This window comes from Symphodus melops, assembly GCF_947650265.1.
Source record: "Symphodus melops genome assembly, chromosome: 18".
NCBI lineage: Eukaryota > Metazoa > Chordata > Actinopteri > Labriformes > Labridae > Symphodus > Symphodus melops.
Window position 1 is genome coordinate 18559995 of NC_136708.1, and position 27086 is coordinate 18587080.

General features: G+C 43.3%; 2 protein-coding genes across 4 annotated transcripts; both read right to left on the minus strand.

Annotated features, from left to right (window-relative positions):
- Positions 1–4063: 4063 nt before the first annotated feature.
- csnk2b (casein kinase 2, beta polypeptide) lies at positions 4064–10495 on the minus strand. The gene is made up of 7 exons (XM_079368955.1): positions 10358–10495; positions 9214–9295; positions 8398–8500; positions 8119–8234; positions 7533–7608; positions 7062–7251; positions 4064–6100 (listed from the first exon to the last, which is right to left on the minus strand). Exons 2-7 carry the CDS (start codon positions 9283–9285, stop codon positions 6010–6012), a joined length of 648 nt encoding a protein of 215 aa, XP_079225081.1. The 5' UTR covers positions 9286–9295; positions 10358–10495; the 3' UTR covers positions 4064–6009.
- A 2538-nt stretch (positions 10496–13033) lies between these two features.
- prrc2a (proline-rich coiled-coil 2A) lies at positions 13034–26858 on the minus strand. 3 transcript variants are annotated; one of them, XM_079368952.1, is made up of 17 exons: positions 26722–26858; positions 23735–23886; positions 22383–22560; positions 22194–22290; positions 22000–22081; positions 21743–21886; positions 21299–21540; positions 21006–21094; positions 20729–20880; positions 19607–19709; positions 19311–19500; positions 19035–19127; positions 18281–18821; positions 17907–18163; positions 17477–17792; positions 17121–17361; positions 13034–16933 (listed from the first exon to the last, which is right to left on the minus strand). In XM_079368952.1, the coding sequence occupies exons 2-17, from the start codon at positions 23847–23849 to the stop codon at positions 13882–13884; spliced, it is 5892 nt and encodes a 1963-aa protein (XP_079225078.1). In that variant the 5' UTR covers positions 23850–23886; positions 26722–26858; the 3' UTR covers positions 13034–13881. The 3 variants fall into 3 exon arrangements, with proteins under 3 accessions (XP_079225078.1, XP_079225079.1, XP_079225080.1); XM_079368953.1 differs by lacking the exon at positions 26722–26858 and adding an exon at positions 26531–26715; XM_079368954.1 differs by lacking the exon at positions 19035–19127 and having other exon boundaries at positions 26722–26857.
- Positions 26859–27086: the final 228 nt, after the last annotated feature.

Here is a 27086-nt window from a genome sequence, read left to right on the forward strand (position 1 = left end):
GTTTGACTTATAATGGCCTATTTCCGTAATTCTTGTGGATCCTATTTTCTTTCTTTCTTTTAATGGTTTGTTTAAAACTTCCGTCTTAATGCTCTTTGTCATGATGCATTGGCGTTGTGTGTGAAGCACTTTGAATCGCCTTGCTGCTGAAATGTGCTACGAATGTAGAAATAAACTAAATAAGTTTGTTGGACAAAAAAAAAATAAACGATTGAGTGAGCTCCTCATTATTAACGTCTTCTACTTATTCCACTTTGGTCTACTGTAGTTGTTTTGAAGTGCGCAACAAATAAAGTTGGATTGGATTCCAGACCAGTCACTTAACTCTTAATTCTGTTTTTTCAAATGAAAGTTTTATTCATTTTTATTTCATTTCATGCACATAAAATTGTAAAAAAACAAAACAACAACAATATATCCCCTCCATGTTTATGAAATGATGAGTTCAGAGTGAGATTTAACTACATGTGACACACAAGTATGTGTGAGCAATGATGAGGAAAAATGTGACTCATGAATCATATGCAGTTTTTTCCTCGATGAGAGAAACACATTTGGATGACAGACACAAGACAATCCAAAAATAAGAGATATGAGGAGTTCACCCTCCTCTCTTTACTGATGTGATCTGGGATTATGTACTTATGACTTACAGTTCATTGTATCTCAGTCGTACTGAACTAAAACACAGATTGATGTTGAGGTTCAGCAATGCTTCATATCTGTTGATGTATCACAGCATGCGTTTTCTTAACAGGATAAAAAGCAGAAAATTGCAAACTCTGCAAAGTACTTACATTTTCGCTGACATTCACACATTAAAGTGATTCATTCTGTCTTTGGTTGACAATAAGGGCCAAAAGTTGCATGGATGTTTGTGTGTCCATTCTGTTTAGCAAATTGGGGTTTGTGGGTTATTAGAAGCTGAGACACAAGCTACAAGGAATCTCAAAGGTTACATTAAAAAAAAAAGATATCAGATGTAGTTGTGCACTCAAAAATATTTAAAGAATGCGTTGTCTCAATGGCACTCGTAAAAAAAAAAAAAACAGAGTCAAGATACAGTTTATTTGTCATTTACCGAAAAAAACAAACAATGAATGTGTAAACTTGACACAGACCTGGGACCAATGAAACAAGTGCATGTATTGTGGATCACAATGAAGTGACCTGAAGAGTAAAATCAATGTTTGTCAGATGACTCAATCCTCCATGTTGAAGCAGACCCCCTTGATTGTGATAAAAGCAAACTGAGGAAGGGAGGTGTCTGCAGGCCTTTCCTCTCATTCTGAGCTTCATACAGGAGACGTGGTGATAAAACTGTTTTCTGTGACCGATCTGATCCCAGTTATATTTTCTGACATAAACAAGTCTCTGCTCGCCCACAGTTTGTCCCCAAGCATATTTCTGTGTTTGCCTCAGAGCGTTAGCAAATTAACTTATAAGAGATGACAAAAGAATGTAGTAAACTGACAAGTGGAGTCATGCTCTGAGTGATTACTGAGATTTTCAGTTTGTTTGTCCACATTTGTCACAAAATGACAAACCGTCTTTTTTTGGGTTGGCTGGAATGTTTGCTGTTGGTGTGTGTGTGTGCTGTTTGTGTGGTGTGTGTGTGCTTTTTAATGATTATCTCTGCACGGGACTTTAAAAATGGGCTTCATTTGGTTTCCTGCTGGAGGGGGGAAGGTTATAAAAGGGTATCTCCAGAGTCATCGTTTTGAAATACTTTGCAAAGAGGGAGGCTGTTTGGACCCGGTGAAATGCCTCTATTGTCTTGCCCACAGATCCTCTGAGTTTCTCAACTCATGTTGCCTGGAGATGAGGGCGTGTCGGGGAAACCAAGCCAAACAAATCCTTATTCCTCAAGTAGCAGCTATAACTGAGCCAATATGAAAAATCCAAATAGTGGAGAAAGAAGACAAGTGTTAAAATGAGTAAATATTAAAAAGTGGCTTCAAAAGAGTGACAATGTTACCGCTGAGAATTTAAGTTGGATCTTTTGAGACGGATCGATAGAAGAAGAAAAAAGGACTTCAAGTGAATTAAGTACAAAACAAAACACGAAATGTTAAACATGTCCAGCAATTTGACTTCTTATTGAATGTAAAAGAAGCAGAGTTTACCTGTGAGTAGTTCAGGGATTTTTGTTGACCAGTGAAAAAACACTTCTCATGAAGGAATTGAAACTCTTCATGAGTCATGTTGGTGGTGAACAGAAACACTTCAATGAAGGCTAATTCTACAAGTTAAGACAAAGGTTGGACAATTCAGATCTGACAAATCTGGTCTGTTGAAAAAAAAATGCAGAAAAAAGTAAAGTGTTAATATTTCAAATCTTGTGAGTTTGGCCGAAGCCTCTACATGCAGGTGAAGGCCTTTTGGACAGGTAACTCTATATCATGAGTATGTGCTCAAAAGATTGTTCTTTGCCGAACACCCTGAAAAGCTTCAAAGGGTAACAACTAATGCAGAAAGGGATTTTCCAGTGATCCACAACATGACTTGAACTGGTGAACATCCAGTTTTCCATCGTTTTCACACATGCACAAAAATCGTGGATTTACGCTGTGTGGGTTTTTTGTTACACCTCATGAGATATTCTCCACCAATGCCAGACATCCACTCATCCCCAACCCATCCAATCCCTCCCATCCAACAGGGACGCTTCACACTGTGGGGGACATACCGTACATGAATAAGCAACTCAGCAAGATTCCAGCGTCAGGCTTTTCTGAAATTTCAGACATTTTCTATGCTTAGATGCAAGAGAGGGAAAAAAAAGAGAAGATTTTCTGTAGTGACTGTTAAAAGGCAAAATCAGCGCCATCACTCAACTTTAACTTGTCTTGTTAAGTTAGTTTTTTACTGCTCTAACCCAAAATGTACGACACTGCTCCAAACAAACTGAATCACAATCACGTGTGTAAAGAAGAGCCACATTTTCAACCAAGAAAAAAACATGTGGAGTATATCTTTGGGTGTGGTCTAATCTTAGCGGTGGACATGTTTCCTTTATAGTTGAATCATCTGAGAAGCATCGCAGAACAAATCCAAGAGGGAAAAATGGCGCAACATGTCCTCGGGGTGTGGCAAGGTAGAGGCTGAACATTTCACATGACTGCAGTATGAGCACTGACATGATTATAACTCTCATGTGCTTGGTGCAACATCTGGCGGGTTCAGTTTGTGTTTTGTTTTTAGCCTTAATACCTGTTTTCAGGACTAACATTTAAAAACATTTAGAGACATTCACGTAAAAGAACAAAAGATTCCTCTGTCTTAAAGTTAAAAGGAGTTGATGAAATAATCTGGGTGGAGGCGAAGGAGCAGGAGCAGGAGCAGGGCAGGACCTCAGCTGAGGTTTGAGGTTATCCTGACTCATGAAGGAACCTCCTCCTTCTCAGCTCCCTTTGGAAAAACTGACGGGGTATGGCCGCATGAAGACAACTCAGCCCTGCCAGTCATTTTGCCAAAGACAGCTGCCGTGCAGAGAAGAAAAACAGCTTCTGACTCATACATAAAGAAGGCTGTTTGTGTCCCAAGGTGTTCACGACATTAATTTGCTTAAACAGAATGAAGAGGCAGCACATGTTCATATTAAAGCTGCATTTTGCAAATTGGGATTTTCCATTGGGTTTTTTTTTTTGCTTCTCATAATCAAAGCAGAGCCCAGGAAAAAAAAAAAAAGTTGAAATCATTACAAGAGGCTGACCGAGGTCTTGTGATCACATTGATCGGTCAACACTGCATCAGCATATTCTGTTTGTGGATGTTTCCTCCACTGTTACCGAGAGTCATGTGAAATGTCACTTCCACCACACCCAGAAGAAAGACAACCATCTCTGCCAGAAGAAATTTTCCAACACAGCTTAAAACATTCAAAGAAAGAATATAACAGGCCAGTACAGTGGGTTTTGTAATCTTTTAGCGCTACCATTTCTAAACTGAGATTAAAATAGTGTTTCAGAGTTGGTTAAACGCACATTATAAGATCTCTACTGACACCGTGTGGCAGGATGGTGACACTGCAGTCTGAAAGAAAATCACAAAGACAAACGAGTATGAAAAGAAAATAGAAGTTTATTGAGAATTCTGAATCCTGCTCACCCTTCCACAGTTAGCAGAAAGACGACGACAACACAGACAAACATTAGTTAAAATCTGGACACATAAATACCTTTTCTCTTGTATCATGAAATCCAAAAAACGGAAGAAAAAAAAACAACCTGTTCCAGTCACACGAAAGTAAATTGGGAGAGAAAGGAGGTGGGACAACTGTGTCTGCCCCTGAGAGAAAAACTAAGAAGCAGCTGGTGGTCTGTCTGTCTGTCTAAATGTGGACATAAATAATACGAATGTGCTGTGGAGAGACACCAGGAGGATCAGTGCAGTGATGGAGTGAGCTGAAGGATTCAGATTGTCTTAATTCCTCTTTCTCTAAGTCTCATCTTCAATCTTTACTTTGACATTTGGGGCCGAACAATCTATAAATTACCTCTCATATCCTCCTTACATCTACTGTAACTAAAGCTACCACTAGCAGTAGGTTAGCTGAGCTTAGCAAGAAAGACATGATAGAGGGGGAACACTTAGGCTGCCATGCTGTCCCAATCTTATTGTTTTCTTATTTGTTTATCAAGTAAGAAAAAAAGTTTTCTTTCATGATTTTAACATTTATGATCACTACAGGTTGTATATCAACTGAAACACTTAACACTTTCTCGTGGTTTGTGAACAAGCCAACCTGTGGCTACCAGCAGCAGCTGTAACCCTCAAAAACAAGCAGATTATGTACACCTTGCTAAAGTTAGTTTAAAAAAAACAGAGAAAGGCAGCATCATGTGGTGTTAATGACTGTTTCTTGTATGGGACAAGAAAAAATAGTCGCCTCCTCACAGCTGCATGTATTCCTCCTGTTGAGTGACTTGTTTGTTAGTTGTTCTCACTAAACGACAAATCAGGTTGCGTGTACGAGAAGCTAACTGCCAAGAGAAGCTAACCGACTGCTCGTGCTAGCTTACAATACTCTTCCTGAGGTAATCTTTTATCTGTACTCCTTTTGTAATATAAACACATTTCCAATAACGCCAAACCATTACTTGAAGGGAGATAAAGCTACAGAGGGTGACGATACAAACGCAGATTGGGGGGGGGGGGGGGGGGGGGGGCACAGGTTTCATTCTCAGTTAGGTACCATTACAGACGGTTGTTTGACACATGCACAGACAGCTTGAAAAATGACACAGGCCGATTACAATTGTCTGAAATGTTCGAATGATCTGTTATGGATGTCCTCTTACAGCAGAAAATGGAAAGATAAAACAATCTGCGTTTTCTCCGAATCTTAAGGCAAATTCAACAGAATGTTTGGGACAAATATCAGACGACACGAGGAACCAAATCTTACAACTGATACTGACAGACATCTGCTGCCAACGTCCAAACTGTCTCTGCGAGTGCCAGTGTGCATGCATTGGGAGGGGGGGGGGGCTTTCAGTGGTGGAGGATTTACCACCACTTTCTACCAAACTGTGCCAAACACAGAGCCAGAAGCAAAAACTGACTCAAGACTTTTCACTGATTACAGAGAACTTCTCATCAGCGTGCTTGTAACATGAGTGAAGCGGCGTCGTCCATCCTCTGCTTCAGTTCCGCTTTCTTTGATCTCCCCTCCTGTTTTTGGCACTGATAAGTTTGGTAAGGTACGTGCATGGAATCCCAGGTGTGTGGCAGAATTTGTGTGTTTATGTATGTGTGTGTTTTCAAGATAATGGCTGTGCGTCTGTTTTTTTGTTTGTTTGTTTTTTTTTATCTCTGTCTCACACTCAAAAAGCATTACACTTTTTCATATGCCCTAATCTAAACCAAAATAATACAGTCTTCAGGCTGGGGAGGGGGCATCTGGAAAGCTTAGTGCAGGTGACCCCTCCCCTTCTTATCATCATTCTTTCCTCTCCATGAATTTTCCTCTTCTTCCTTCTCCTCCTCCTCTTTGGCCACGGCGCTCTAGCGGATGGCCTTGACGGGGCTCTTGAAGCTGGATGCGGCCTGCAGCTGCAGCTGGTACGCCATGGGGTGGATCTTGAAGCCGTACAGTCTGAGGCGGAGGAAAGAACATGTTTATGTTACAAAGGTCACAAATACTAAGATCCAATAAAAAAGGGCAGGATGCAACACAAACACGCACACTCAAATCAATAAGGGCGTTCACTTTGTCATCATGGGTGTGTTTGCTTTCAGGGAGACAGCAAAGACGTCTGAATTGAGGTACTCAATGTTTCCCATCACACCACCCGTGACTGTGACACGATCTGTAAACTCATGGCCGTCAACACATGTCACACACAAAGAGAAGAGTAAAGCTGGAGGAGGATGCAGCAGATGAAGTTTGTTCTGCATGTCCTATAGGGATCACGTTGTCAGATGTGTTGACCGAGCTGAAACATGGAGCGTTTCATCACATAATTACATCACAGCATTTAATCAAGTTAATGTGGAGATAATAAATAGCATGCGATGATTTGGAGTCTCAGGGTTTTTCCAAAGACACTTCGGCTGTCCTTCAGTGCTTTGATGTGAATATGTGCCTGGAAACCAGCACAACAGGGGGGGGGGGGGGGGGGGGGGGGTGTTTAAAAGTCTTAACAAAAAATGGAAAACAAAACACCAACTTCCAGGTAAATGTGACTAAATATGAATCCACTGATGTCACACATGTAGAAGTTTCAAGTTAGTTTTCTTTAAAAGGGTTTGATACTTTTTTCAGTTTGTACTTTCTGCCTTTTTTTTTTTTTTTTTACTGCCAGTGTTTGAAATGCATAAAACAAACAGGAGTTTGAGAGAAGAGATGACGTGTTCAGGGCGTGTCGATATATGTCGATGTGTATGGTGGGTTCTGGGCCACGCCTATTTTAAAGTTTGGACACCGCTGGGTTCAACACTAGACTCAGTTGGGATGATAAAGAAGTGATGTCACTTCTTACACACTGATTTATATTTAGTGTACACCCACTAAATGATCTCAACATGGAGCTCGCTGTTCAGCCCGTCTTACTCACCTTGGGACAAACTGGTTGGCGGGCCTCTTGGGCCTGTATTCAGGGTGAACCATGAAGAGCATGTGAGGGAAGCCAGTCCCAAAGTAGGCTCCGTCTGTGTGGTGGTGCCTGGAGGACTTGGGTGTGTAGACGTCCATACACTTAGGACAGTACAGCTTCACCATGGCCTCTCCTGGGATGTCTGACAGACCTGTGAAACAACACACAAACTGAATATATGCACACCTCACCTTTGACAGACACAGCACTGACTTTAGTAGTGCTGAACACCTGATGTGACACACCAGGACTACAAAGAATGAAAGGCGAGAGTATCTCCTAGATCCAGGAAGTTTTCTTTTAAATGAGTCATCATGAAGATGAATCAGCAGATTATGTTTAGAACCAAGGAGTGTTTTCTTATCTATGCTTTTCCCTCATGTTGGAAAGATTACCGTTTACATTAAGCACATTACCTATTGGTTTACTCACCGATAGGAAGCATGGGCTGATTCTCACAATACACCCGGGGACAGTAGCCAAAATCTCCCTGTTGATATTTCTCCAACTGCAAGTTAGACATCAGGTATAAAACAAAGAATAAACATCACAGGAATTTTTCTCAGTGGCTGGATCTCAAAACTCCATCAAGGGAAATGTAAACATTTGTCACATAACATAAAAGGTCACATGATGTCGATACCATGTTGGGCATTAATTGAGTCTGAATATGCAGGTTTGTAATCCCACCATCCATCTGCTGAAGTCAGGCACAGTAAGTGGGAACATTTAAAATTAAAAACAGCATTTTATAAAAAACTTTTGCTTCAAAGAATGTCAACAAAGTTTCTGTGCTGATGATCAAAATCTTCTTGCACCGAGAGTAAAATCAGCTTTAAAGGTAAAATGAGCTGAAGCCTTCTGAAACCTTCTTTAGTATATGACGAGCGTTATTATCCCCATGTGATAATTGACATGTTCAGGTAAGTCCTTTTCCACCCCATAAAGACAGCAGTAATGGAGCACACTCTTCCATAGTGCAGAGTGACGGCTTTCTGCTGGTGGAGCTGGTGCCTACCATCTGTGCGATGCCTCTGTTGGTGAGAATGTAGCGCGCGTGGATGAGACCGTACAGCATCTCAGCCGCCTGCTCGATCAGGTCACTTTGGTTGGGGTTGTCTTCCAGCTCCTCATCTGGAGGGAACACAGAACATGTTGGTCACTATACTTTCAGTGCTGAGAGACACTTTTTTATGTCGCCACACCTCTGCTCATTTTTGGGACGGCACCAACAGTGTCAGAGGTTCAACCAATGAATAGTGTCAGACTTTCAGAAGAATGAATTTAATATACAGACCTGGTTCAAGATCCAGGATCATGTCTAAGGCCTGGCGGTAGTGAGGGACCTGCTCATTGAGCCCCGTCAGGTTGAACTTGTCCTGGATGTAATCTTCATCCACCTAAAGACGAGACATTTGATGGATGCAAAAAAAATAAAAAAATAAAAATTAAGTATTATTCCGTAGATCTTAGTGCATATAAGAAAGTTAGGTTAACTTTTATTAAAACTACCAGTCAGTATAAGTTTCTCATCTCGTTCATAGAGGAAGAGAACCGATAACTTGCCCATGTCAAAACAACAGATCATGATTAACAATCACAAATTGGAAGTGGATCTTTAAAAGGCCACTGTTAGTCCATGTCAAGCAGAAATTTAAAATGTATTTAAAAAATGTGTAGGCATGCAAGTATAGTTTCAAGCTCATCTTATAACAAACAAACATCTCTTACTGATGAAAACACAAATTCACTTCATATAAAGAAACATGAAAAGACGCAGCAAAGATAGCCATTACTTTACAGTTCACCAATGTTTTTTTTTCTGATTCTGGTCATACAGCTTGTTGACGCCGTCTGTTCTACCATCAAGTCGGCATGTTTGTGACATTCACGGCACCACTTAAGTTTTCACAAACGTACTATGGCTGAACTGTCAGAACTCAAGAGATGATGAGACTAAATGTGCTCCTGTGAGTTGAGTGACGGTAATATCAACATGGAGGGTAAACCCCCCCTAACTTAGATTGGATGTTTTGCTTAAAACACATTAAATCAGGCTTTTATACTTTAAAGGTCACCACGTGAAGGTCCACAGTTTATTCAGGCCGCTCACCTCACAGAAGAATTCATTCCCCCTCAGTCCACAGAACCAGGAGATCCATGACACTTCCTCTGAGCTGCTCATCTCTGAAGACCTGCATGAGAGGGTCACATATTACCAAAAAAGTACATAATATAATAAGTACTTTATGTCGTCTGGAACTCAACATGAAAACAACAATAAAATAAAGAATGAAACAACAAATAGGAACATGAAGAAAAACGTCAAACTCAACTTCTTTTAACAGGGAGGTGAGTTTCAGGCAGAGTTCTGAAGTTTTTAATAATCGGTTCATTTGTTGTGACCACAGAAGGCTTGAGGCAGTCAAGAACTTTAAGAAATAAATATTATATTTTAAAACCTTTATATAAATGGTTCATCCTGTGGTTCATCTTTAAAGTCTCTCGGTTGTTCTCTGATCTTAGAGTCAGGTGTACCTTTACATCTGTTATGAACAGTGGCAGGTTGTGAAAGTTTTACTTACTTTCCGTAATTAAAATATAAATAACTATCAGATGTAGGTCTGTGGTAACATTTCTTTGGCGTATAGGGTCTTTGTTTGGTAAAAAAATAAAATAAAAGTGACACAAAATTAACATCACATTCACACGCTTTAAAATAAATATAATACCACTTAAATAATTATAATAATTAAACTAAATGTTATAATAACACTTAAAGTAAATATTATAATAATACTTACACACTTCAGTAAATATTGTATTATTACTTAAACTAAATATAATACTTAAACTAAATATTTTGATTTATTACACTGTGACAGAAATTAAAAACTAATTAAAAATCATTAACCATAACTCAAACCTTTTAAAGGCAAAGCTAACTAGCAGGCTAGCTGCCGTGCATTCCCACCGATTTACTTTTAAAAAAAACTTGCCGTAATAAAAAATGACTGCGATCCTAAAACCTCTCAACCATGTGCAGTATCTCTTGTGTATAAAAACATTTGATATATTAAGTTAATTTCAGCAACTTTAACACGATTATTAACGCAAACATTAGCCTGTCAAGCTAACCCTCTGCTCGCGGCTCGGACCTAAACAGGCCTCATGATAAACATTCTGTTTTCAGAGCATTCCCTTTCTGTACCTTCACATATTTCAACTCCGTTACGGTCTATATACGATTCACTTACCCAGCTTTCAATCTTTAATTACGTGAAAAATACCGACAGGCTAAAAAAGAAGAATCTCGCCGGTGTAAATAAGATGGACGGTTCACCCTCTACGTTACGTTCTTCCTCTTCCTCCTGAGGGTCGCTTGCAGCAGCCTGATAATGGGGTGCTGCCCCCTATCGTGTATCCTCAGTACTGCAAATTCTTAAAAAAAAAAAGAAGATAGCTAAGATATTACTTTAATGATCCCCAGAGGGGAAATTCGGATGTTGCAGCAGCAATACAGCAAACAAAAAAGTCAGAACCAAACATAAGAGTAACATAAATACAATTTGAAAAATAGTTGTCTCGAAAACAATGTACAAAAAAAACAAGAACACAATAAGGATTCATCTCACACACACACCTGTCCAATAAATATGCAAAGTGTGTTTGACTAAGTTTAAGATATTAACATTTACTCAGCACTAATAGATATAAAGATTTGTGTATCTTTTTGAGACTCCAGAAACGTTTGTATTTGCTAAAATGAACTTCAGGAAACCACCACCTGCTCTCTTTCACTTTAGAATCTTGAGAGACCAAACTGTTATAGACTCAGACGGTATCGCAGTACTGAACATTTTTGGACAACTTTGCTTCACATCTCTCTTTTCCTGTAATGTTAATTTTAAATTCACATTAAATGAAATTACCCATTAAATTAAATGAGTGCTGTTAATACCCACCACAGCGCCAATAATACTAGTGCGATTGACTTGAGAATCCCAGCTATGATCCTTATTCTGGTATTCTGCACTTCAGCTTTAAAAACCTCAGTCATCTCTGGTAGAATAACTAAACTCTCACACATTGAAGAGTGAATACTGCACTTTAGATGGGTGCAAAAAAAAAAAAAAGTAAAGTGGATTCACAGTATCTGCACTTTGCTTTTTCTGCGGCAGTTCGGACCACTCTGAAGTTCATCGACTTGAAAAGAACGAGACGTGGTGAATACATTTTTCCATTAAATCAAAAGTAGTTTATTTAACTTTGCCTTCTCTGTATAACTTTATTATAATAAGACACTTCTCTGCTTGTACATTGCTCCCTTGAACTAAAAATGGCAACATTTGTTTGTGGGAATGTAAGTTGGGGTAGACAAAACTTAGATACATACCAATATACATACATGTGTGTATATCACGGTTTCATTAATAAAACCATAAATGCTAAAAACAGTTTGAACCACTCCAGGTACCTTGGTAATGCTGGAAACAGTACAACCTTTTGAGTAATTTTTCTGGAATACACTACTTTTTTTCTTATTTTTAAACATGGATACATAAAATAATGCGCACATCAACAATAAGAGTTAAGGAGGGATGAAGGACTCTTTGAGCCAGTGTTAAGTGTACAGCTATCAATGTATAAACCAGTAACAGGCAAGGCAAGCTGCACCCGTGAGGGTGTGTGTTCATGCTCAGAGTGAAAAATAAAATATGTCCAACTTCACTTGCCTGCAGAAGAATGTATTTTTAAGATTACACACAAACGAACTGGTGAAGTTTCTCACTACATGTTCTTCATTTGGAGGATGGACATATACACACAGCTGAATGTATATCTGTGGATGTATTTAAGAAACAGTAGAATTGTCTTAATGATACTGGTTAAATCAAGTGTGGGCAAAGGCAGAAAAAGTGCTTGCCATTCACGTTATCCCCTCTGGTCCCCACCCCTTCCCCAAGTTATTACACAGACCAGAAAACGCGCACACACGCACACACACAAGCACGCACACCCATACACGTATCATAAAATGCCCTACACACAACATCCCAGAGAAGATCTTCAAACTGTGTCAGTAAACAAACAAACCCCAACTTACAGCAGTGACAGATTTGATGCAGATGTTTAAATCGATTTAGTTCACACTGGATGTCATCTTCGGTCTTTTTTTTCTCTTTTTTTTTTCCTTTAAGCCGTTTTTCATTTGGGCTTTTTTAATGATTCAAACTATGTTTACAAGTGTAATACTATATCAATCCAACATTTCTGCAACACTTCAGGTCAGCATTATTTGTTGCGAGCAAAAGACGTGTGATGAGCCGAGTAAATGTCTCGTTTTCTCAACCATTTCAGCATTGTCCTGAATTCAATTTGTGTGGGCTACTTGGTCGCCACCACGTACTGTAATCCCCCCATCCATCCTACGAACACACACTTTTAAAATACTTCCTCCAACATGGAGCTCGTGGAAGCAGTCCTTGAAGGTGTGAGGGGTCTCCTTAAGAGCACAGTAGGAGAGAACAAGGGGGCGTCATAGTACAATACTTAAGCTAGCTCTGTACTCTGGGCCCAGACAGAGTACCTGTCCTGTTTCATCACATGTAACTTGCCCAAGAGAAACAAAAGAAAGAAAAAAAAAAAAAAACAGACTTGGATTTTTATACCACAAGGAGTGCTTATTAAAACATTAAAATCCCCTTTTGAAGCAAACATTTTCTTTTATTCCACCATGACCTACTTTTTATTGATATCTCTTTACCTCATAAGATCAATAGGTGTCTTCACCTTGGAGGAGTAAAAACGTGTTTCCAGAGTTGTTGAAATTAATGGAAGTGTAGGTAGGTGAGCACTGAGCAGTACTATTTCATCAAAGTGATCAAAGACGTACTTTGCAGGAGACGAAAGAGTCAACAGAATGGGGGGGATTTAGTAAAAAGGTGTTTTAATGACCTGGCTTAAGAAGAAAAAAAATACACACCCCTAACATTTCCCAGAGGCTGAAACTAAACTGACACGGGGCCAAAAACAAACAAAGAAAAACAAAACATCTTATGTTACATTGTTCTTGTTAAAAGATGAAGCTGCACTCTTTTCCCTTTGTGAGGGAAGTAATGCAGATCTGCACTACTCTATACCACCCAAGGCCAAAGTGTGGTAGAAATATACATAGGTACATAAATATAAAAATTAGCCCAATCCAAACATATCTGCCAATGTAATCCCACATTTTCAATTTGCACCCACATGAATTCATGTGTTTAAAGAGATGTCATATTTGTGCTTGTAAATGTGAGTGAGTGTGTGTGTGTGTGTGTGTGTGTGTGTGTGTGTGTGTGTGTGTGTGTGTGTGTGTGTGTGTGTGTGTGTGTGTGTGAGAGAGAGAGTGTGTGTGGAGCGCTGTGTAAATGTCTCCTGTCAAAACCACGTGCATCTCTACTGCAGAACCACATGCTTAACAATTCCAACTGGGTCGATTTTGAAGGGAGAAGGTAAGGGGGGGGGGCACAACTGAACGGAGAGCAAGACAGAACGAATGGAGAGAAATTTACAATAACGGACGGTAGAAAGTAGATGAGGTGCAGAAGGAAGGAGACACGGGTGGGGCGCTAAAGTGAACGTGAATACCATCTCTCAACCATATACTGTACAATACACTAACATGTTTAGGGATGCCAATAGATAAGCGGTGAAATAATTATCAAAAGGGATTAAGATGGAATAGGGTGGTCTAAATGTAGGGGGGGAACATCTGAAAATGTTCTGAAATGTTCCATCACTTCCTATTTTTCGGGGAGGGCCAGTTTCCACGTTTCTCCCCACGGTTGCCACCACCTCCGTTGCCAGGCCCACCGGAGCCTCCGCCTGGCTGACCTCGGGGACCTCTTCCTCCCCCTCCTCCCCCTCCTCCAGTATTGACCCGCCGGTTCTGTCGCTCCATCCCAGGGCGCTGACTCGAGAAGCTTCGCTTATTAGCCAACGGCTCTTTTCCCGTCATATCTCGCTCAATCACGCTTCCACCTCCTCCCCCGCCCCCTCCTCCTCCTCCCCCTCCTCTTCCCATGTGGTGGGGATGGTGAGAAGAGTAGGACTTCCCTCCTCCGCCTTCCCTGTCTCTGAACTCTGTGAAGTCGCTGCTCTCTGAGGCCGTCTCCCACTCCTCGTTGGCCTGATCCGAGTTCTGGTTGGTGAAGTCGGGGGACTTTGCTCCGTGGCTGTGGTGATGCTGGGTGTGTGGCTGCCCAGTCCCGCCCTGGTTGTAGTGGTGATGGTGGTGGTTGTTTGCATTGCTGAGATGTCCAACACTACTGTTATTGTTGTTAGTTACTGCTGTACTGTGGTTAGCATTCTGGGCATTGGCTGTCAGGGGAGCAGAGGTTGGGGCTCCGTTACTGTCCTGAACTGAATTCAAGGAGGGAGAAGAGGGCCTTCCTCCCCCTATGACCCCCACACCTCCGTTTATCCGTGCGGCATTCTCTCGCTCCTTCAGTCGCCGGAAGCGTGGCGGCTTGTCCTGCTGATGCTGGGAACGCCCATGACGACGACGTCTAGGTGGTCGCTCGAACCCACCCGGAGGGAATCCGCGGTTAGTAGGCAAAGGTAGCGCATTCGGCCCTCCAGAGTTTGATGTAGGGTTGGTTGAAGACTGCTGGGTCGCAACTACTCCATTTTCAGTCGACCCTACAGTGGCAGGAGGAGCTGCGGGCAATGATGGCTGAGGGGGATTGGACCCCTGACCTTGAGTTTGACTTGCATCGGTTGTCTTATCTTTCTTCTCGCCTCCATTTCCTCCCCTGCCCAAGTCTTTTGACCCAGACGTTTGTGGCGGGCCATGCTGTTTTCGGGCGGAGGTTGATGCCTTTAAAGGCCCACTATGAGAGGAAGAGTTTGGTCCAACTCTATGTCCTCCAGTCAGTCCTCCAACATTGCCACTGCTTCTGTAGATGTTTCCTCCTCCACTACCACCACCCCTGCCCCTCCGAGAGGGCACGCCCCGAGGGGTGAAAACCCGGGCCTGGGAACCTCTGGGTGGTGCAGATGACATGGAGTTGCTGCCAGTGGGGTTTGAACCATTCTTGTTGTTGGGTTTCTGGCTGTCATCTTTGTCCGAGTGACCGAGGTCACTGGCACCACTCTCACTTCCAGTCTCTGAACCCCTCTCCCTCCTTCTCTTGGGGATCTCTTCATACTCAGATCCTTCGCTGCGGGTTTCACTTCGGTTCCTGGCCCTGGCGGGGTTATGCTGTGAACGCTCCTGACCATGTCGGCCACCACCGCCCTCTCCCTTGGACTCGTTGTGGTGAGCACTGGCAACAGATGAGCGGTAATCTCTGCCACTCCTGCCGCCCATTCTCCCTCTGCCACCGCCAGTTGGCCCAGCTGTGGCTGTATAGGTGCCACGATAGCCGCGGCCACGCCCGTAGAACTCCCCTCCTCGTCCACGGCTGGATCTGCCGCCTTTGGCTGGGACTCCATGATGGTGCGAAGGGCCACCTCCTCTCTCAAACGAGCGGTCCCTGTCCCTCCTTGAGGTGGAACCTGTGAATCCTGATGAGGTTGAGTCCAGATCTTTTGATCCTCTACCTGACGCTCCTCCACCACCTCCTGCCGATCGTTCTTTGCCTCCATTCCTGGGTTTTGCCGTCGGAGCTGGCTCATCTTTAGATGGAGCTGATGTGTTCTGAGAGACCGAGGAGACTTCCTGTTTGGTCGAGGTGGCTTGGGCCCCATCTTGTTCTTTATCTTTCGCCAAACCGACACCTGTTTTTTCTCCTCCATCAATGTCCACACCATCTTTCTTCATTTCTTTGAGCACTGGCTTCTTGATGGGGCCAGCTCTCTTGTTGGCATTGCCACCTCCTGATTGGTTGGAGGGTTTGTGGTCTGTCTGAGGGTTCGAAGAGTCCTCACCTCCACGGGAGTTGTTTCCACCTCCTGCATTGTTGGCCCTCCTGCCATGAGAGGACCCTCCACCCATGTGGCTGCTGCCAGGCCTTGGGCCCCACTGGGTCTCTGTCTTGTGGTCTCGCCCCCCTCTTTGGTTTGATTTATGATGGTGATGCTGCTGCTGAGGATGAGTATGACTGCCATGTTGAGAGGAAGATGGGGTAGCAGTGACAGAGGAATGTGGAGCGTATGCCTGGCCTGTTTTCTCCTGTTTCACGTGGCTGCTACCACTGCCACCTCTTTCACCAACAGTGTGCACAATCGCAGCTTCACTCTCTCTTTGTGTTGGGTGATGATGTGGGGCAACTTTGACATTTCCATCTTCTCTGGCAGAGGAGGAGGAGGAAGAAGAGCAGGAAGATGACAGAGAAGGTTGGTGGACTGGAGGAGAAGAGTCTGTCTTCTTAGCAGCAGCCTCGACAGCCCTTTCACGGCTGTTTTCTGGTTTATTGGGATGGAGATGGAAGTGAGGCTGCTGAGGATGGTGGCCATGATGATGGTGGTGATGAGAATTGCTTTCAATAGACGGGTGATCTGCACGGCCATTGCGATCATAGTGGGGATGTGGGGCCCCCCATATCTGGCCTTGTTGGGCTCCTCGGGGAGGACCTTCATCTTGGTGGGTGAAGTTGTGAGGCTGGTTTCCCCGCTCACCCGGTCTCTGCTGCTGTTGGTGTGGAACCATCCTTCCACCCTGGTCAGGGAAGTTGCTGTAGTTGCCCCTCCCGCTGATGTAGTGATGAGGGTGATGACCACCTCCTTGGCTCCCAACTTGGGTGCCGACCGGAGGTGAAGTCTGGTTGGATGTCCCAGAGCTGGAGCTGGGTTGCTGGATTGGTCCCAGTCCACCCTCTCTAATTCGGTGTGGAGGAGTGTCACTCCTAAGACAAAATGAGGCATTGATCCATTAAATTTGAGGTCCATTTCAACCCAGCGCAAAAAAAGAAGAATCACTCTATGTATATATTTATACTAGACATCAAGTAAGTAATTCTGCCAATATCTTTTTAAATTATCTCCTATTTAAAATAACTATTATCTCCAACAAAATGACAAACATTTCCATACCTGGGTCCCTTGGCCCCATCGTCTTCCTCCAAAGCTTGCTTCTGCCTCAGGGGAGATGTTAACCCTCGGCCCTCCCCTCCACCAGGAAATACCTCGGGTCCCCAGGCAAGCTTGGGATCCATGGGGGGAGTCCCACGGTGAGGGTGCCCAGGGTGCTGCTGCTGCTGCTGCTGCTGCTGCTGCCTGTCAAAGGGATCTGAACCAGATCCTCCTGAGTCAGAACGCTCACGACCAATAAGCCCTGAAATAGGAAAGATAAAAAATATAACTGTATAGCTGACTGACAACTAGGTCTTTAGATTATTTGTCTTTATGATCTTCAATCAGGTCTTGCAGATAACTTCATATCCACTTACCTGAAGGGTGCATGCCAGCTGAGTAGTAGTCCATTGGGGGAGGCCGGCCCTGCATCATGCGAGGGTCCATGTACGGCATCATCATCCAGCGGGGGTCGAAATTCATTGGCAGTGGTGGAGGACGAACCATATTGCTTGGTTGATACAGGGGCCCGGGCTGCTTGGGTCCAGGCCCCTGTGGCTGTGGTGTTGGACCTGGTGAAGGACCCTGCGGAGCATGAGGCTGGGGGGACAGCTGACTTTGTGATGCCTGGCTGTGCTGCTGTTGATGTTGTTGCTGTTGCTGCCATTGCTGCTGCTGCTTCAGGAGCTGCTCCTACAGAGAAATACATGTATTTAGCTTGTATTTGTAGAACGCTACGGCAAATTAGAATGGAATAACCATTTGAGCAAAATCTGTACTAAAACAACAGACAAAGTCAATACTTACTTGCTGCTGCCTCTGAAAACGAGGTGGAAGAGACTTCTGGTACTTGGAATAACCCTGTCCAGGAGGACCACCGGCTTGGCGACCTGCTCCCCCTCCAATATTTTCAATTTTTACGGGGTCAACACCTCGTTCACCTCCACTTCCTGCACGAATGTGAGGACCTCCCATGGTTTCGTCCTTAGTATTTTCAGGTAGAGGCACTTCAAGCGTCGGCTGCTGTGGCTGTGACATGGTTGGCTGGGGACACGGCTGAGTGTCTGAGCGTGAAAAAAAAAAGATTGCATGTAAATAATAAGCTCTACTTAACCTTCCTTATGAAAGAAAATCAGAAAGTTAAATACTGTATATCAGACCATCATGTGAAAATAAGTTACCTCCACTGGAGTCATAGCTGCTGTTGCTGCTGGCTCGCTGTCGGTCACTGACTCCAGGACTGGGCCCTGTCTGGACAGCCAGCAGTGGAGGCTCCTCAGGGTCGACACATGGGGATGGGGGCTGGCTGATGTTGGGGGAGGAGGCTGAAATAGAAGGACTAGGGCTGCCTGCTGTGGCAGCAGTAGAGTTTCCATCAAGGCTGGCAGTTTGACTGCCGCCATCTCCTGTGTTACTGCCCTGCTGCTGTTGCTGCTTCTCGTCCAACCTCTTGAGCTTCTCAGCGCAGGCTGCTCTTCTCTCCTCCTCCATCCTACGCTCTTCCTCCTCACGACGTCGACGGGCTCGCTCCACTGCAGCAGAGATCTCAGTTGATGACTGCTTCCTGCGCTGACGCCAAGTCTCATCCTCATCTTCCCCAGGGGGTCCAGGGCCCAGCAGGCCCGGCTGAGGAGGAGGGGTTTGCCCCCCAGCTGCTGGCTGAGGCTGGTTTGGAACAGTTTTTGCCACGCCTGCAGAGGCACCCTGGTTGTGGGGCCGTTCCTGAACAGTTAGAAATATTTTTATTTTCTTTAAAGCAAGTTAAACTCCTTGTATGACACTACTATGAAGAAGTTCAGAAAAAGATCTTATAAAATGATATCAACTTTAATACGCAAAATCAAATTTAATGATGACTTTTCCATTCGACGTGCGGGCGGCGGATGAGATAATGATAGAAATGAATTGTCTATGAGGCCCTGTCCAGATGTCTACCTGTCGGTAAAAGGAGTAAGGCCCTTGTCCAAGGAGCGGCCCGGGTGGGGGGGAGGGCTGCTCCCGGGAACCACCCAATCCAGGCCTGCGCCCCTGTATACAGGCAGACACAGTTAGCCATGCTCCACCACAATTATCTACGCTGACAAAAAACATAAGCCCAAAATATTTTTCCTAAAATGCTATATCTTGTCTTGATATTTTGGTCTTTTCAATACAGCTGTAGTTTGTCCTGCCTGGGCTAAACCTTGATGCTGAAGTGTATTCTGCTGCTACCTGGTAATTGGGAGGTGCTCCTTGAGCACTCCAGCCACTGCCTCCCTCCTCGGCCCATCCTGGCTTGCTGGAGGGGGGCTGGGGGCCATTATCAGCATTAGTAGGAGGGGTGCGGTGGGTGTCCCCACCATTGTCCGATGTGCGAGAGCGTGAGCTTGCAGGCGGGGCATCCTGGGGCCTCTGCTGCTCACTGAGGATTTAGAAAAATATATTATGATGCAGTTTGTTAAGACTGGTTACATTTTTGGCCCAAAACTATAACGTAACAGAGTTATCAAATGAATTCGCTCGCTTACCATGTGTCATTGTTGCCCTCGGCCCTCTGTTCTTCCCCTTCCTCATCTCCTTCATCATCACTGAACTTCAACTTGGCAGAGTAATCAATCTCCTCATGAGCACCTTCAAAGATAAAAAAACAAAACAGAAAAGAACATTCAGTGAAGATCTTTGCTAAGCCTCTCCATCCTTTTCTTCTCAGCTACCTGTTGGGACTGCGACACATCTGCTTTGGTTGACCAGAAAGTATCTCGAAGATAAAAAGAATTAACCTCATTAAAGCTGGGCGTACACTGTGCAATCTCAGCCAGATCTAGACCACATGTTTAATACGTACAACTTATTTCTAAGTTGTGCAGTATACACTGAGGCAAAGCCTCAAAGCCTGATCAGCTGCTCCCAACCAGTCAGAACATTTTCTGGCACGTTTGATACTTTGGTGGTATGACTGCACTCACCCTCACAGCCACGAGCTGATTCTCCAACTGATTAGGTCTTCACAAAAACAGGTGAGTGCAATATAACGTTTGTCAAAAAGCTGAAAATGTGGCTCAAACCCAGCTCTCAGCCTGTTAGTTTGGCTGAGACAGCATTTCCAGCATGGCGGCTGCTGCTGAGCCTCTGGAGCCCCCCGCAGGAACAGATGACAGTCTATGACCCATCCCTACCATCTACGTGAGGAACCCAATTTTCTGAACATTTTTAACCATGAAAATGTTTTTCATGAAAAATGGTTCAGTGTGGACCTAACATGGAACATCACATCAAAAAAAAAAAGACGACAAGCAAAAGTGTCACAGAGTTATGCAACGTTTTCCCCCCCAGGTACACATTCATGATACACTGAAAACTGCTTGGCGACCCACTTTTGGGTCCTGACCCACCACATAAGAACACCTGCTCTAAATGGAAAAAAAAAAGATTTAGTGCATGTACAAGACCAAGAGGCCCAACCAGTAAGTATATGAAGATATATCTGAATGTTCCAGATTCCATGTTCTAATGCTCTCATAACTGGTTTTCAACAATGTGGCTTAAGCGCTCATCTTCCAGCCAAATGTGGATCTCCTTTTTATCCAATCTTGCGTACAACTTCATCTACTTGATATCTCTGATAAAAAAATAAAAAAAGTTTTATTTACCTGCCCAGCCCTCGTCTCCGTCATGGTCCAGCTCGTCGAGCTCCTTCAGGTCATCCTGCTTTAGGATAGAGGGACGCTTCACCACCTCTCCACCTGCGTCACGTGGGCCCCCCTGAGACCTGCTGTCAGGACCACCTTGGCTACGAGAGAACCTGAGAGAGGGAAGAAGATTGTAAGATGAATGTTGAAAATAGGGTTAGAAAATAACTGAACAATCAAAAGTTAGTTTCATATCTTCAGAAAAATGCTTTAGATACTGATTAAGCATGAAGCATACCTTGGAGGAGGCCCCTCTCCAGGTGCCGGGTACCTGTATGGTCCCTGAGGGCCATAAGCAGCCGGAAAGGGCAGGTAGGGTGGATACATCTTAAAACAAACAAACAAAAAAAAGGTTCAGTCCCATTTATACTTCTGGCTCTATACTGTAGCTATGCTACAGTAGCCTACTCAACTTTTTACACTTATAAATATAAGATGAAGAAATGTCCAAATAATTAAGTCATCTTTGTAAATGGGTTGCTAAGCAATCAGCCTGAATTCAAACCTCACTAAAAGTAATAGAAAACTTACGAACGGGGGCATGATCCCTCGGTATTGGGGGAACCCAGGCCCCACAGGGGGCTGGGGAAGGGGCAATGCGGGGCTGCCTGCGGGAGGATTTCTAGGTGGCCCTAGGGACTGAGAGTTTGGAGGTGGGACCCCGGCTGCCCCATCCATCACCAGAACCCCACCAGTGCCACCCTCCGCCGCCCCCTCCCCAGACAGGGTGGGTGCCAGGGCTCGGCCCCCACCGTCCCGCCAACTTGTAACGTCTGAGGACAGAAAAACACGAGAAAGCAGTCAGAAGGATTTATGGGCACTAATGGAAAAAGGTCAGAGATACCAAGCCATATATTTGGAAAGATCATAGATCTGTTCGGTAAGACCCAAATCTGGAGCACTTGTTTTGTTAAATTAGTCAACCTGCAATTTAATTTGACAGATTGCACTAAATGAATAATCACTATTACTCACTCTGGGGGCGGAGGCTTGGTCCGGGCCCATACCACTGATCTGCAGTGGCCTGTTCTCTGCCAGCTTTGTCCTGGTCGCCAGCCGCCTGCAGGGTGGGAAATTCCTCGCGAGAGAATGGCGACGGTTGGTTTGATCCCTTTCCACCTGCAGATAGGGAGGTTAAGGGGTGATTGTTTTATTTTCCAAAAAAGGTAGCATGTCACGAAAAGCTTGTTCCAGATAAATGTCTATCAAGAGGTACACTAAACGATACTCACCATCCCCTTGTGTTCCATGTGTAACACTGGCCTGTGCCCAGGACCTTGCCCCTACGGCCTGGGTTGAAGCTGGGGCCAGAGCCTGGGGGGACAAGAGGCACACAAAGAGAGAAACTCTATAAAATACTACCAGCTACAAACACCCACGCTTATTACTATATAAGTTTGCATTCATGTGTCTGACTTGTTTGTACCTCTGAAACTGGCGGGGTTTTCGGGCGTGTCGGTGCAGGTGTCGTTGAAGCCACAGGCTGCTGCGATTCCGGCTGCGGTGCCGACAATGCATCGGTACTGAGAGAAGAAAATAAAAAAGGGTCACAATCAGGTGGAAGAGATTAATGACAGCTTTCTCCTACCTAACTTACAAACAAAAGTCTGTTTACCTCTTTGGGTCTGCTTGTTCCTGTTTGCTTGCCCATCCTGAGCCGTCTTTGGGAACGAGCGAGACGTTGGGATCGTTGCCTTTGTTCTCTGCCTTCAGACTGGGCAGGTTGGCAGGGGGTGGCATACGCCGTGCGGAGGCAACTTTACCAAGAGACTGCAGGCCATGGCGGGGGGGAACTGATATTGAGAGTAGAAAGGTCATTAGCAAAGATGGACCACTGTAACCCGATACCAATTAAATCAACTGGGGGCAAGGAGAAGTCAATGACAGGGATGGCTGCTGCTGCTTGCTTTGCCAGATAGGTAATTAGGATGCTGAACATCCAACAAGGCTGGAGGCTCGGTAGTCTCAGTCTGACGATTCAGATGAATTTGAAAAAACCTTCAAGATGTTATTAAAAAACCTTCAGCAACCAACTTCAATTACAGTTCATAAGTATCAGGATATTGATGCTCAGAGAAGCATGAAAACGCCTTCCGCTTCTGACAGCAAACCTATGCTGAATATCAATCTCTGATGTGTTGACTTGTGGCTGATAGAAACCACAGCAGTCCATGGCTTCACTATGTAGGAAGGGGAGGTCTGTAGTTTGCAAAACGAGGACAGCTGCTCAGATCTAGCGGGGAGCTTCTGAATAAAACATAGACTAGGGATTCGGTGCATAAGTCAAACAGGGTCCACAAGCAAGCCTCTGTCTTGGGCTAGGCTTAGTGGCTCCGAGGCTCAGCTCACATGCAAACGTTCGAGAGCTACTAACCCTCAGGAAAGGCATAATTTTCCTTCTCTATTTTTTTTTTTACAGTTGGGACATATGATGATTATTTTTTCTTTCTCTAAGACAGGAGTAAAGAACTGTAAATAAGGCTATATAAAATACCTCTGAACAATAATAGCAATAACAGTATCAGCAAAACCCTGTTGGCATGCTTTTAAGACAAGCAGTATATCATTCACTTGCTGTACTGAAAATGAGCACCAAAGCTTTTAGGGAGACAGCAGACTGGTGCATCAAAGTTGCAGTACTTGGCGTTGGGAGACAAAAAGCCAGCCAGGCATTTTTAATCACGACAACAGCAGCAACACAGAGTGTATCCAAATGTGACGTTGCAGATCTGTTTAATAACAAAACAAGCAGCACACCTATATATATATATATATATATATATATATATATATATATATATATATATATATATATATATATATATATATAAAACATCTGGCAGAAGTAAACAGGAGAGACAGATGCCCTGGATATAAAGAAGGCCTTCGTCAAAACAGTATACCTGATGTACAGTATGCTGTGACAATGATAGCTTCCTTTGGACATAATAGAACTGAATTACTCACCAACTGGCTTTTGTGCTTCAAGGCTCTTTCCTTTGTATGTATCAAACAGGTTGAGGGACGCATACTTGGTTTTGCCTTCCTTCCCCTTTGCAGTTTGCCCAGAGCGCTCTGACATTGCGCTGTCCGCTCATTGAGTATGGTGAGCCCTGAGACTGAGAAAGAAAGATAGAAGATAGATTTGATACCAGGTATTTATAGAAAAAAAGGAAATCAACTTCTGATTATACAAGCGTGTACTTTAAATGCATAGAAACCATTAATTGTCTCAAAAAGGGACCAGCTAATACGCTCTGGCATGACAGATTCAAAGAAGTGAAAGTGGTTAATCTGCTAGGGGAGAATGGTTTATCTCAGTAATCATAAAAACTCCTAGTAGAGCAGTGAGAGGAATATGTTACCCGTTTCCATGAAAACGGATATCCTGCCAGTTATTCATGAACCATGTGTAGGTAGGGATAAATATACATTTAAGTCTTTGTCAACAAAGACTTGACAAGCATTCATTTGTGGCACCCTCCATTTATCTAAAGTCCACCACAATGTGTTAGTAAATAAAACTGAAACAAGTATGTGAAACTACAACAGCCATGTTAAATCTCAGTAGGTGACAACTGTAATTGTATTTTCTTATAAAAAGGGAATTGTCAGACAAAACACTTATTTGTTGCTCACACTGTTTACCTAGCGCTGATGGCACAAGTCTTACTCTGCATTACTGCAGATGCACCAATACAATCAATTGTGGCTCTACCCAAGCTTTTTAGGTGGCTAATAGGTGAAGCACTGGGATAACTTAAGTATTCCTTTCAATAGGGACGCAATCGGAGAATCTCAAACATTCCATCACAAAAACAGATATAAATATATAATAAGAATATAACTCTGATCTGGCATTATACAGTTAAACACCCCATCACATGAAACACTGTTCAAAAGAAATGGAATAAGCTGAACCACGGTCTCTATGACAACACATTATAAATGATATTCCCCTATGCCTTGCCTTGAGACTGGGTTGGCTCCATGGCAACAGCTGGGCTTTTAGCTTAAACTCATTTTACTGCACATCAATAAAACACACCGAGCTGACATCTGTCCAGTCCAAGAAAGATTTGGGTGTCTCCTGCAGGTTCAACTGCTGCCACTCACTCCACCCAACTCCCATTACGAACAATCGGTGAAATAAGACGAACAATAACATCAATTATTTTATTTACATGCACTGTATGAAGTGGAGAAATGATTCGAGGCAATCCAAACAGTCATTGCTCATTAAAAACCCCTTCATGTTGTCCCGCCTATAGTTAAAAAACTGAAGGTTAAGTTATTTGAAACAAGTCATGACAGTACTACCAGTCTTTAATAGACCTGAATAACAAGTTAATATAAATGCAACAAGGCTTGTCCCAGCTGAATGATGACGAACACAATGTTTTGAGAAATGTCTTACAGTTTCAAAACAGGGGTGAAAGTGACACCTTAATCAAAACAAGGAAACGGCACCCAGATACAAAAATACAGCAAACGACCTCCTTAATTCAACGCATAGATCATGTTCATGACAAATAGCTACAAAAAACACCAGTATGTAGAAAATAAATCAATACAAAACCCCTAAACCTACAACAAACGTGTACACGGATTGAATACCGAGCAGCAGTGCTGCACCGTGTCTCAGCAGCCAGATGAGATTAGAAAATTAGGTCGTGGGATGGCTGGTCAACTGCATGTTGTATGGGGATTAAGAGGGGCCAGCAGTTTTGCTACCAAGCTCAAACTGCAGCAAGGTATACCACAAAGAGGCCGTGTGAAGCTAAAGCTAACGATAACTAGTGACGATGGGTAGTTAGTAGGCTGTCTAATGGTGATATCTTTGGGTAGCTATGACAGTATATAAAAAAACTCCCAAACGATGCATTGACTACAAACTCCCGAACCACAAATCTCTTTGATATGGAGCTAACTAATGTTAGCTGGCTAACACAGGGCCCAGTGTTCGCGTTGGGAGGGGGACTGCGTTGATGTTTCATAATGCTTTTTCAACACCTTGCGGTAACATTAGTTTCTCCCTCTCCAACTCTGCGGGGTGCAACAACACACCGACACTGCCACTTGGGAGGATTTTTTTTGATCAAACTATTTTGCCCATCAATCGCCCATGGTCTGCACAGGGCAGCGCATATATTATAAAAATCATTTTTATTTGGAGAACAAAACAAAATGGCGGTGGATACAGGCCCTGTGCATATTAACGTTAACATAGACCGGTAGGGTATCAAACTCTTTAAAAACAAACACACCATCACTCGGTTGACATTTGAACAAACAGAAAATGTAAGCAACATTTAATGAGCGTTAACTTGTGTATGACATACGCTAAATGACGCTCGCAGGTGAAGCTAAAACGACAAGTTCAGTATATTAAAGGCGAACATCCTGTGCTCACGTTTATCCGTTTCCATCGTTATCGACCCAAACCCTTTTAAAATGCCTTAATAGCTGACGTGCATTTTAACAAACATGTGGAGGAAATACATTTGAGAATATCACTTTATCCTTCGAGACCGTAACTAACCCCCCTTAGCTAACACAAGCTACCAAGCTAGACATTAGCAGGCTAGCAACAACAACCAAGTCACTCCGCTTTTACACACATAAAAAACAGACTACACGTCAACAAAACGTCCTCTTTTGGTAAGCATATTTTGCATCTTAATGGTTATTGTAATTCTCTGCTTAACGCTGGGTTTAAAGTCGGCGTTTGCATTAAACATGCAACATTTTCCGGCCACTGACCTGGTCTTGTCCCGACTTGTCTCGAGGTGGTTTCGCAGAATGAGGTTAGCTTTATGCTATCGCGTAGCTTTCTAGCAAAGTGAACCCAGCTAGCTAAGCTAAACAACGTTATCCTCCTTCATAGCCAAACACACACACGGTCTTTTCTCACTTGTGTTGCAAAAACAGATAGATAAATATGTTTTGCTTACTTGCACTCCTTTTCTTTTTTTATCCCAAAAAAATAAACGAAAAGGGGGAAAAATAAATGTTTATACAGGACTCGATCCGTCACCGAAAGAGCCGTCAACGGCTACTGGGTGACGTCGTGAGATGGTAGCCGTTTGGACCTTAACGGTAACAAATAAACTAAATAATAATAATAATACATTTTATTTATGGGCGCCTTTAAAAAAAAAAAAAAAACAAGGACATCTTAAGTGCAGGGTTAAAAACAAACAATACTAAACATAAAATTAGAAATTTAAAAGGAGGTAATAAAACTGCGGCAACGCTAATCAATTACAGTTTAAATAAACGCTAGTTCACATTTAAATATATATATACATATACTGTG

What these genes read in the sequence shown, in the direction of transcription:
- csnk2b (XM_079368955.1), bottom strand. Translation starts at nt 9,285, where the DNA reads ATGAGCAGCTCAGAGGAAGTGTCATGGATCTCCTGGTTCTGTGGACTG. An exon ending in GGAATGAATTCTTCTGTGAG is followed by an intron (nt 8,501 to 9,213) that starts GTGAGCGGCCTG and finishes TCTCGTCTTTAG; the next exon opens with GTGGATGAAGATTACATCCA. An exon ending in TCAGCCCATGCTTCCTATCG is followed by an intron (nt 7,252 to 7,532) that starts GTGAGTAAACCA and finishes GTTGTTTCACAG; the next exon opens with GTCTGTCAGACATCCCAGGA.
- prrc2a (XM_079368952.1), bottom strand. Translation starts at nt 23,849, where the DNA reads ATGTCAGAGCGCTCTGGGCAAACTGCAAAGGGGAAGGAAGGCAAAACC. An exon ending in GGAGAGGGGCCTCCTCCAAG is followed by an intron (nt 20,881 to 21,005) that starts GTATGCTTCATG and finishes TCCCTCTCTCAG; the next exon opens with GTTCTCTCGTAGCCAAGGTG. An exon ending in CTTACTCCTTTTACCGACAG is followed by an intron (nt 18,822 to 19,034) that starts GTAGACATCTGG and finishes CTAACTGTTCAG; the next exon opens with GAACGGCCCCACAACCAGGG.